Source organism: Cygnus atratus, chromosome 3, assembly GCF_013377495.2.
Source record: "Cygnus atratus isolate AKBS03 ecotype Queensland, Australia chromosome 3, CAtr_DNAZoo_HiC_assembly, whole genome shotgun sequence".
Taxonomy (NCBI): Eukaryota; Metazoa; Chordata; class Aves; order Anseriformes; family Anatidae; genus Cygnus; species Cygnus atratus.
Window position 1 is genome coordinate 20,224,166 of NC_066364.1, and position 12,244 is coordinate 20,236,409.

At 34.3% G+C, this 12,244-nt stretch overlaps 1 protein-coding gene across 1 annotated transcript in view; it reads right to left on the reverse strand.

Annotated features, from left to right (window-relative positions):
* Window positions 1-12,244, reverse strand: part of SNTG2 (syntrophin gamma 2) — a 280,170-nt gene that overhangs the window by 79,697 nt on the left and 188,229 nt on the right. Inside the window, exon 9 of the mRNA XM_035543020.1 lies at window positions 7,260-7,387. Within this exon, the coding sequence (XP_035398913.1) occupies window positions 7,260-7,387 (128 nt within the window). The remainder of the gene's footprint in view (window positions 1-7,259; window positions 7,388-12,244) is intronic.

Genomic DNA, 12,244 nt, shown 5'->3' on the forward strand with positions numbered 1-12,244 from the left:
TGCTTCAACACATTCAGCTAGCTCCAGAATTCTTTACTGCTATTTTGGTGTCAAAGTTAGTGGGAAGAAAGCAGGCCTGCCACAGAACCTCAAGGCTATTTATCCTGAGGCATTTAGTGGGGACAGAGTCTTGCTGAGCTAACCCTGGTGGGTTAGAATTTAGTATTTTGTCAGACAGCAGAAGAAAAGACAACATATGTCTCACTTCCTCCAGAAACAGAAAAAAAAAAGTAATAATTCTTTGAACTCTGTGGCAATATTAATATGCACAATCCCCCATAGTAATAATTTGTTATTTGTTGTATATATTTTTTTTTTTTGGGGGGGGTGGGGGGGGTGGGGGTGGGGGGGCGGGGAGGGAGGAGAAGGATTTTATTTTACCTTTCCTTTTCCACTGTTTTATCTTCTAAGGGAGGTTATTTACTAGAACTAAGAGTGAAGAGGTGCCACATCAATTTTCCAGAGCAACACAACTTCGGGGGAAAGGGAGAATGGTTCCTGAGTACATTCCTGTGCTTAGCTGCAGTACAGATTTTAAAACTAGATGCTAAATATTGTGAGGATGAAGAATAAAAAAATAAACCACCTCACTCTCCTTAAGTTGGCCTCCTGCAACTGAACAGAATTAAAGGGATGTATTTGAGCATGTGACTATATTGCCCTAGACTGCAAAGCAGCAGCAACTCCCTTAATTTTGATGCCATTGATTCTTGATGCACTTTTAGACTGCAAATATCTTGCATCCAGAATGTCTAAATTCTGGCCAAAACATAAGGAACAGGTACTAAATTGGTCCCTAACTTTAAGAATCAATATTCAGTGCTGATCTTTAGTCTAACTACATGACATAGGTCCTGTCTAGCTCCTTTTTCCTGCCTATACCTTGACTTTTCTCTGAGTTAGCCCTTATTTTAGGCCAAGGGTATGTCAGTCTCTCATTGTAGAGAGATCTACAGAATAACTATTCACTTCTTGGGCATCTTTCTGTTAAGAGTCTGTTGAGCAGAGCTTATCCTGTAGCCTGTATTTACATGACCCCTAGCAACTGACTTCCAGAACATCTTGCTGCTTAAGTAAAATTGTAAAAGAAGTATTGGAAATACTTATTTCAAGACTTTTTTTTAAATAAAAAACACACATGGCAGTGGTCAGGCAGTTAATAAAAAACGGTGGATAGCACAATTTTAAAAAGAAAATCTCAGATTTCATGGCTTTTTCACATATCACCTTAACAATGTAGCAAAAAGCAATAAATTGTCTTACACCTCATATTCCTAAACACAGAAAAAAAAAGCACTTTATGTAGTGCTACAAAGCTCAAGAAATTCAGAACAAAGGTTACAGAATAGACTTCCTTACAGGCAGGTACCAAGCTCTTCAGTACTTTATAACTACACTCAAAAATCAATAGGCATGATAGAAATCAGAAAACATTGCCCACAGCAATATATCGAATTTATTACAAGCCTACCAGGTCTAAAAGTCATTGAAAATTGCTTTCACTTTCCATATCTATACTGAATGGAAAGAAAAAAAAAGTTTAAATTCCTTAAGTGCCAAAAGAAACTCCAGTTGACAAATGCTAAAACACTAGAGCTAAAAGTAGGATATGTACCTGAAGAGAAAAAAATAACTCCTCTTCAAAATCATATGATATTTGAAACGGATTATATACATAACAAATTTTTTAATAAGAAGCTGCTACATTTAACAGAATAGTAAAACATGTCTTAGAAGCACAGGAGGAAAAAGTCATATATAGATATCACATCCATTGCTTTGCCATCGCAAGTTAAAAAAAAAATCATATCTTGCTCAAAGCTCATTACTATTAAATCTCAACACTATTAAATCCTATCTTGCTAACCAGTTAGACGGGACAAGTTCCACTACTACAGAGACAGCTCTAGAATATCACCATTCCAGTGGTTAGAAACCATTGGCTAATTTTTATCCTAATTTATTCATGGTCAGTTAGTACCCTTGTGAGTCAGTATTTCCATTTAGCTTAACTAGCTTTTGTCCTTCAGTGTTTTTTCTTCCTGTTAACCCTACATGCTAAACAAACAAAATAATATCTTTCTAAAAACACTGTATGCTTATCTACTGTATCCATTCATATTTTATGTTTTAATTCAAATAACCAGAATTGTAAACAGATTCTAGACGGGGTCTTAGCAATGTTTGTACAATGGTTTTTATGCTTCTCATTTCTGGAAATTGTTTCTCCTGCTAGTCTCTAAAATATCTGTTTTTCCTTCGTAAGTCTGCAGAACAGTGATGTCCCAGAGTTATTTTCTGCCGAATTACAGTATGGACCTAATTCTCGCCTTCCTCTGCTGCCATCCACCAAAAGGCTCCATTAGGTTCCTATGGAAAACTATTTCATAGATTTTTGTTCTAGTAACAATCCTTAATGTCATCCCCCTACACTTGGCACTATTACACTGTATTCCATTTCCAATTGTTCTATCCTTTCATAACATATGGTGCTCTTCTTTTGTATAGTGGATGCTGATTCTGTCACTAATGATTTTAATTAATATACTTTTATTTTCTGTATTATCAGTCAGATAGTCCTTAAGAGATAATAATATCCCTCAAAACCTTTACTTTCTTTTTCTACTTACTTTTTATCAGATGTTACTCACTCTCTCTCCTTCTTGCTGCATTTCAGTTTGGTTATGATATTTTTTATGTACATACTCATTTAGTCCTCCTTCCCTGACGTTCATTCTAATTGTTACCGAAAGCTGTAATCAAACGCTTATTCAGTTTTTGTAACTCAGAACAATTATGTTTAATTCCTATACATTTTTTCAAAATGGTTTGCTTCATTACTTGCTTATTTATGTAACTAACTAAAGGCATTTTGTTAATACACTGAGATGTTAAAATGGGAAATAGAATCCTTCAGAAAGATTATCTCTGTTAAGAATATAGCGAGCCAATGATTTAAAAAAATAACAAAAACACTCACCCACCCCCAATACACTGTAATAATTGCAATTGCCAGAATGCCAGCAAATATAAATTAATACCAAAATGTAATTGTTTATGTAATTGGGATCACAGCTACGAGGGCTTATAGGTACTGGACCAGAGTTACTTCCAGCTCACCCATTTCTTCTGTTCAATTTCCATCTTCCAAATAAGCAATTTTTTTTCAGTCTCTAAACTTACAATGTTCAAGAGGTTATAGCTATACTACCTTCACTTAAAGCATCAGTCAATACAGCAAACAAAAATGATTATCTAGGGTTGTCAATGCCTGTTGTAAGGACTAGAAATACTTATCTACGCATAGTCCCAAATATGGGTTTATATATTCTGTTAGAAAATATGAAAGATTATAAATCAATATAACTATGTCCTTCATCTTCTATATGACTACCAGTCTTTACCTTTCTATCTTAAAAACAAAACGTCTACAAACGACACCATGAACAACAAATTTTTGGGGGTAAGCAAGGCTTACTTATTCCACTGTTAAACTTACATCACATTTAGTGACCAACTCCGTCTTTAACAATCAAAAATTACTAGCAATTGCGAGTACTCACAGGAGTAGAATTCTCACTGTCCATATTACCTTAATACTTACAGAGAAAAATAGCACAAATGGATTGGTGAGAATTGTAGAATTATAAAAGTAGTGGTGCTATATAATAAAGGCAAGGCCATTTAAAAGCCATTGAACTAGTAAGTAATCAAAAAGAGCAGACTAACCTATATATTACAAAGAAATATTCAAATAGATTCCAATTGCACCATCAATATGAACTGCACTAATAAAAAGCGACTTGTGTAGTTAAGATAATGTTTATCTTGATGTTCATACTTTCTGAAGATATAACTGGAAAGATCCTGCATTGAGAAGATGAGAAACATCAACTACAATTTTCATCTTTCCTTTAAAATATTCTAGGGTTAGGGCGTTTTTTTATTTTGTTTCATTATGTTGAAAAGAGACTTCAGACTCTTTGCAGTATTTTTTTTCATTCCTCTTTATGTATAAGGAAGGAAAACCATCTATCCCATTCTTTCTTTTTTTCTGTTAATACCTACAGTGCTGACAAAATCTAAAATATATGAAAGATATACTTGTGTCATTAAGTCAGCAATCTTCAGACTTTGTGGGAAAAGTCAAATGAAAAATCCAGTGTAATGAAAGTCAAAAGATGACTCCTTTTTCTTACACAATGAAAAAAGAATAATAGTCAAACAGATAGAGGTGCTCCTGACCATCTCATGACACAAAAGCTAAAAGTATGTATTTTCTTGCCAAAGTTACCGGAAAACTCCAATGAAATACTATAACATACTTTAACCACAAAGGAAATAATATGGCCCAATCTGATTAGATTAGGCTAGATCTGATCTAAACCACACTAAAATTATGCCATAGTCTAACAGACAGCTCTAACTATACAACCTGTTTCTAACTGAAACATGGTCAAAAATATTGAGAAAGATGCTGACAGTTTATACATTGTTATACTCTGCCTTTTTTAAAGGAAAGGAAACAAAAGTTGACTTTCAGTAATAAATCTGTTTGACTCTGTTTGACCTTGTTCCTAAGGATGTCTGAAAATTAGAGATTATTAAAACACTAGGAAAAGAAAACTGAAAATATGACAATATCTTAGATATAAAATCAAAAGTGATAATGAGGTCAGAGGGGCTTTCTAGGCTGTCTGACAGCAGCATACTACATCAGAACAGCAACAGTAGTTGGACTTACAGATACTAAGCATAGACAATGCTATATATTAAAACCATCAGTTTGTGATTGATTTTAGTAAAAGAGTATGCTATGACTTCTGTGACCATCTGCAAGAATTTCAGAGGTGAAAAAGCAGTTTTTCTGTCAGTGTTACCTATGAGTGAATAGATAGCCAAATAATCATACAGGTTTTGATATCCTTTCCCAAGCTGTAATATTTTACAAAGTTACAAGAGAAGGTCAAAAGCTAAAAAGACATAGATCATTTTGGTAGGAGAATGATCCAGACCTCTCTTTCAGAATTTAATTCAGGTAAAGAGTAGGGGAAATGTCCTTTTTTATATTGTCCACCTAGCAGAAGAGAAGGCACATAGCTGTGTATATGACACCATAGAAAATAGTTTCAATTGCTCAATGATACAGACTTAAAAAGGAGACAGGGCTGTACCAGTGCCAGAGTGCCTTCTCAAGACCAACTGAGATAACTTAGAGGATAATATAAAAAGAAGCATTACATCAGAAAAGAAAACAAACAAACAGAAAACAAAACAAAACAAAACAAACTAATGACAGAGAACATAAGGGACACAAGAAGTGACAAGGATTACATATGGATTCACAGAATACTTTAATATTGAAAAAGCAAGCATTCTCTTTACCACTCTATGCAGATACACCCTCCCAGACCTCCTTCCCCATAGTTTTCGATGTTGACCATGATGTTATATGGTATGATTATGGAATAATCATTTGGTCAATGTGGGTCAGCTGTCCACGTTGTGTCCCCTACCAACTTCTGGCCCACCCTCAGCCTACTTGTTGAGGGTGGGAAAAAGAGAAAGCCTTGATGCTCAGCAACAACAAAAATACTGGCATGTTATTATTTTAGTCAAAAATCCAAAACACGGAACCATATGGCCTGCTATGTAGAATATTAACTCCATCCCAGCCAGACCCAGTACAGTACCAGAAGATGTGTTATTTCAAGGCATTTTCAAAATGTACAGTCTGCTGTTTTCAGAAGTGGAATCTCTTGGGATTGCTTCATCTAATGCATAGAGTGCATAAAACAGGAGTTAAACAGCTCCAAACTATCAAGGTGATAACTGAATTCTAAGGTTTAAATGTTCTGTCTTCTTCCACTTATCCTTTAAATTCACGAACATTGATGATAAGTTGATGATGAGCTGATCTTAAATGTGCATGCATGGGTAAGTTCAATTAATCCACAGGAGAACTTCTAAGACCTGAATGGATGGAGGCCTGTGATAGACTGGGAAGTGTTGGACCAGATGAACAGGTCAGCTGAAGGAGGAAGGAAGAAAGTGGTGGAGGAAGTGATGAGAGACTTTTTAAAATGGAATTAAGAGTTCAGAAGAGGGTGTGGAACAACTTAAAACTTTTCTGTGCAATTTATTATTATTGAGCTGTGACACTTTATCACAAAGTCTGGGAGAAGAGATGCCAACAGATTTAGGTGACCAATTGCTCTAAGCTAAAAGCAGGATAACTGTCCTACAAAAAAAAAAAAAAAAAAGATAATTCATATCATTTTCTGGAAACAGGTAACAAATCTGGTATAGATAAAGAAAAACAAACACATTAATTTCTGATAGTTCCTGGTAGCAGGTGACCTTAATAGTTGATGCTTCAAGAAGGATTCAAATTCTCTCATTTTCAAATATCAGAAATATATAAATATAGGGCAACCCATAAAGAAAATGGAAAATAACAACATTGAATGACCTGCTGTTCTCATAAATATGGAGAACAGTGGACTACTTGAACCACAATTAGTGAGAGATTTGTGGCAGTCCTACCACGCATAATGGATTGCAGAAAAAAAATATGATGCATGCTGCAAAATGTTAGAACTTTCCCAAGCATATTATTTACTGGGGTTTCAACAGTCTTCACTTTTGCTTTCAGTTATGTCCTGAAGCCCACAACAATCACCTTTGCTATCCTACTCCACTGTTGCTATATGAACTATTGCCTAAGTATCTGAGATGTGGCAAGATTCTATGATGAAAAATAAACCACTTTGTACCCTCTACTTTGAGAAAATCTGTTGTCAGTATGAGTTCCTATATGACAATGATAGGCACATAACATTTTGCAGAATGTTATCGTTTTTAAAGAAAAAGGAATGTTTACTGACAATATCTGAACTTATTTTATTACAGAGATATGGAGTGAAATGTAATACCTTAAAAATTAATTCAAGTAATGCCAAGCTTAACCTCTGTGCTAGCTGCTGATGCTAACTGAATTCCCAAAATACATCAGATTACAGAAACATATTTATAGGAGCTATATTTACAGTCCTTTTTTTTTTCTTTTTTTTTTTTTTTTTTTACTTTGTCTCATAGTCATCATGCATGGCATTAATCTCAAGAGAAGATGGACTACATAGATTTTAATAACAAGACTTTCATATCTCTACTCAAAGAATCCTTACATAGCCAACACTCCACAATAAAATATTAGGTACAGCTAACTAACGCAGTGCTTCCCCTTTTAGATTACAAACCTTAATTTATCTGTTCCAGCTTTGTACCTCGAGATTCGAGCCATTGACAGAGGAACTGACAAGGTGTCTAGCCAGCGCTTCTCATATTTTGGTTCATTAGCTATGGGTGAAGAAGGTGATGATGGAGCCTGTGCAGAATAAATGAGAATCAGTAAGTACAGTCTACAAAACAACATAGTGCAAAAAACATGAATATTAATCTCTGGCTCAGCTTGTCTCAGAAAGGAATAATATATAGTGATAAAACTATTTAAGGAACTATAGTTTCTTAAACTTTGTAGATTTAGAAACTTAGGAATTTAGTAGAGAAATGAAAATAAGCATTCACGAAGAAAGGAATGGTGTCCATCTTGATAATATATGTGACATAATTTGATACTATTTTGACTTAATTTTAGTATTGCCTTAATAATAAATAATATATATTGCCTTAACACTAACTAGAGATATATATAGTGTATGTTTATAACTGAAAATAAGAAGGAAATTTGTTTTGTTTTAATCATAAATGTCCTGAATTTTATCTAAATGCAACATAATTATCTAAATTTATCTAAATGCAACATAAATTACATTTTTGATTTAAACTAATTTAGTCCATGAAACTCTTTGACATGTCTCACTTATCAAAGAAAAAGACATAGTATCCTAATGTAAGTACCACAGGAGTCATTGAGAAGACTGGTTTCTTATTTATGCAACAGACTTTTATCCATAGTATTATTTAATAGTAGATTTAAAACTCTGTTTTCTTTGTTATCCGTATTCATATATGAAATGATGAATTTTGGAAATTTCACCTTAGAAGTTTTCCTTCAAGTGCCTCTACTGGAAAGACAAGATTGCTGATACTCTCCAAGCAGTAGAGGATGTCCAGATCTCACAACAGTGAAAATACATACTTTTATGATCTACTCATTACAGCATACAGAAGAAAATGATGTTAAAACAAATGTGTGCAAATGCCAGTGCAAATTAAGTTAGTGGAATTAGCCTGCATATATAGCTATTAGTCAAACCTGAAGTAGAGGTTATATAGATTGTTCAGTCTAGTCATATGTGTAGCATCTTATGCATTGCAACTGAATATTTAATTAATGCATGAAAGCAACACAGTATGAAACATGATTAAAATAAAATACTTATGAAATTATAAAAGTTGTCAAGGAACTACTGACACTAAAACTTTGAGGGAACTTCAAAGAAATACACATCTTAGTCAATATACAGTTGCAGAATATGCAGTTTATTCCTTGTGAAATAATATCCAGAGGTTTACACTATTGTATCACTGACTGAAAGTACAAAACTATGTCTAAACTGTGAGGAAAAATAAAGAAAAAAAGACAAAGGTGGTAACTGGTTTTCTTTGCAAATGATTTGAAAATAGTGTTTACAGGTAAAAATCAATTAAATTATGAACTGATTAGAAAATGATGGAAACCAATGCTCAGCATACCAATTCAGATTTATAATCATGATTATGAGCATATAAAAGGCTTATTAAATGAACAACAGAATGAGATAGGATTTTCTTACAGAACACATAAAGACAATACACTTGAAAGTTTACATTGGTATTTATATCTCTACAGTACCATGACATCTGCATATTTCACTTTTCTATAAAGAGAGCCATTACTATGTACAGAGAAGCAGTTAAGAAGGAATCAAAGAGATATAGGTATTTAGGTCAAAGTTAGGCATCTATGCTATCTGTATCTGAACCAAAATTACCTGTCCCAGAGAACTTAGCAGTAGAGAAGTGAGTTGAAAGATGGTTATTTTTATAAAAGCCATAAACACACACCGAGTAGAACAAAAGCAAATAAACCAAATGACGGATCAGCATCAGCTCTCTTATGCCCAGGTGTTAAAAAAAAAACTTAAAACTTACTCAAAATAGAGAGCATTCTGGGAATTGCTCCATTTCTATTTTTTCTTCCTGCTCATAAATCTTTTAGGTTTTTGTTTGTTTCTTTATTTTTCCTAAAGCTCTTTCTTATAGTCAGTGGCAACTGATCTCTCTATTTCTTTAAATAAATCAAAATACTGACTTTCAGATTCTAACAGGATGACTGAGAGTTAGTGATTGAGGAACACTTCTCTAGTAAATAAATAAAAAAAAAAGTAGTGAAATTGGCAGAGTTGGTTAACAGTAAAGTACTTACTGTTGTAAGTACTACTAGATTAACTACTTAAGTTGGTTAACAGTAAAGTCTTACACTGCAAACTCTTTAAGGAAAAGAATCACAGAGTTTCATTTAGAGTATTTGCAATCCCTAAAACAATCCAGCTTTCATTTGACTGAGATCTCCTGATGTTGCAGTATGAATATTTCATAATCAAGTCCATTGACTAATTCTATTTCATAGAATTAGCCACAAAAAGATAAGGTGTCTTGAAAGCTTAGTTTAAACTCGGTAATGTCATAGTGAAGAAACTGATGCATATTTTAGCATTCTGTACAAATGAAAATTATTGACAGAATGACAGGCAACCTGAAGTTGAAAATGATCAACAGAGTCTAACATACCTGTCCAGAAGCTGAAATGTCTAAGAACAAAGTAGAAAGTAGCTTATTAAAGCCAAACACAAATGCTTGAATATGACCACTGAATTTAAATCCAGGAATCAGAAAATAGGAACCATTTTCACCTATTGTTCCTGTCCTCTCCACTCTCAACATAGAGGTAACATCTAGATAATTTAAACATAAAAACCCTTTTCTTGCAAACTGTTAGCTGTATTTCTTTTAGTAGGCTGTATTCTGTCTATTATGTAATATTCAATTTAAGAGCATTTTACAGAAAAAAAAAATGGAAGGGTCACTAGCAATTTGATATTTCATTGTGGTCCCTTACACTTCAGTCAAATGCTTTAGTAGGATAACAGTGTAAAGAAGAAATATCTCCTTGTAAGTAAGGATAAGAATTTTAGAAAATCTACATCACAATTCTCCACTGGATTCATTAATTAAAGAGGGGAAAACCCTTGGTCAAAATTTATTAACGTCAAAGTTATGATTCTAAATGCTAAACTGTTATAACTTGTGTAAACTCCTAAGGAAATTTGGCTTCTGCAGACCATTTCAAAGTTTTGATATTTGATAAACATACCAGAAAGCGTTTTCCAGAGGGTTTCACCCCCTTAGTTCTGGGTTACTTACACAAGTAGAATCCATACTGCATGATCCAGCCAGTAATGACCAAGAATAGGAAAATGATACTAAGTGGTCAAGCTGGTCCAAGTCTCAAATGTCTGTTTCTTACTAAGCCATATTGTACTAACCTATTTATGGTAGAACGGAAATTAGAACCCTCCTTATCTTGTTACAGACAAAAGAGAGCATACACATGGCCACAAGGCCACTGCACAAAAATTAAATACTATCATAGGCCCGGCAGTCCATTTTGTTCAGTTTGCCCTATAATCTACTAATACGTCAATCAGAGACAGATCCTTCACGACATCCCTTCAAAACATGTGGATAAATGTAACAACATGGGGAAGAAGAAAGCCAATATCATTTTTGCAAACAGAGGTCATGCTTCAGAAGTCTTTTAGAATTGTCCAAAGCAGTTATTAATGAGAGGACCAATCACTAAGATGTACTTGGGTTTCCAAAAACCATTTGTCCCTCACAAAAGATTATTAACTGATTTGCTATGAAGTAAGGCAAAGCCCCAACACAAATTCGTAATTAGGTAAATAAAGCAAGCAAAACACTTCACTTAGTAACCAGTTTTTACTTCAGAGGGTACTATCTGTGGACTCCCAGATATACAAGCTATTCGGCATACTGATTGATGATGTGGACAAGATAGTAAGCAATAGACTGAGGAAGTTAACTATGTGCAGCAAGTAATGAAAAATAATAAAAAGAAGAACAAACTGCAAACTGCAGCAGAAGCACCTCATGATACTGAATGACTGAGAGGTAAAAGGACTGCTAAAATATTATAGATAAATGAATACTAATGCATATGAGTGAAGTCTATATTAACTTTTCCTGGACTGTAATGAGTTATGAACAGATGATAAATACTCAAAATAAGATCTTGCTGTTGCAGGAAAAGCAGATGTTGAAAGATATGGAATGGCTTTCATGCAAATAATGATTAAGTAAACAAAGACTAATTAGACTGGAAAAGAAGCAGCTGACATGACTGTATGACAAGTGTATATAAGAACGCAGCGAAAGGGACTAGGATATAATGGCTCACTTTCCCTTAAAATACAGATCCTAAAATACAGAAGGATAAAAACAATGAAAGAATGCATTTCTGTATATAAGAAACTCTAGTTCAGGAAGAATCTATCCAAAACATCATGGAGGTGCACAGAACATACCCTATAAATAATTCTACATATTTCCCCTGTTCTTGGATTCTTAAGGGCATCTGTTGGGGACGAGCTTTTTGGCTAGGCGGTTCTTTGGTCCGACCCAGTGTACTGAGCTTGCTTGAACTTCAAGCCTTCTGTCTACTAAACAGCTGCTGCTCATGCTCTGCACACCATTCCTCCAAAGGACTGCAAAAAAAATGGCTGTTTAGAGATAATCTCTTCAATTGTGGCTTTTATCCTCTGGTTCATTTCACACCTTTGGCTTTCTGCTGAGATCACCAACAATGTTGCCAATTAATGCCAATTTGCTTGTAACACCTGTCCATTAAGAAATGGATTGAGTACAAAAATCTCATTTTTGACAGAACACTGAATGAGGATCAGTTTGTAATGACGCATAATCACTATCCACCTGGGACAGCTGTGTACTGTTGACCTGGAGGAGGGAATGATCCTATATCCCATTAGCAATCACTGACCTATGAAGGACAACATGGGCAAGTGCTTTGTTGCTTTTAAAAACATATTCTGTAACTACTTGTTATGGGACAACCATGAAGTCATACGATAAGTAGAATGAAAAGGCTAAGATATACGATAAGTAGAATGAAAGAATGAAAAAGAATGTTAAGTGGGAG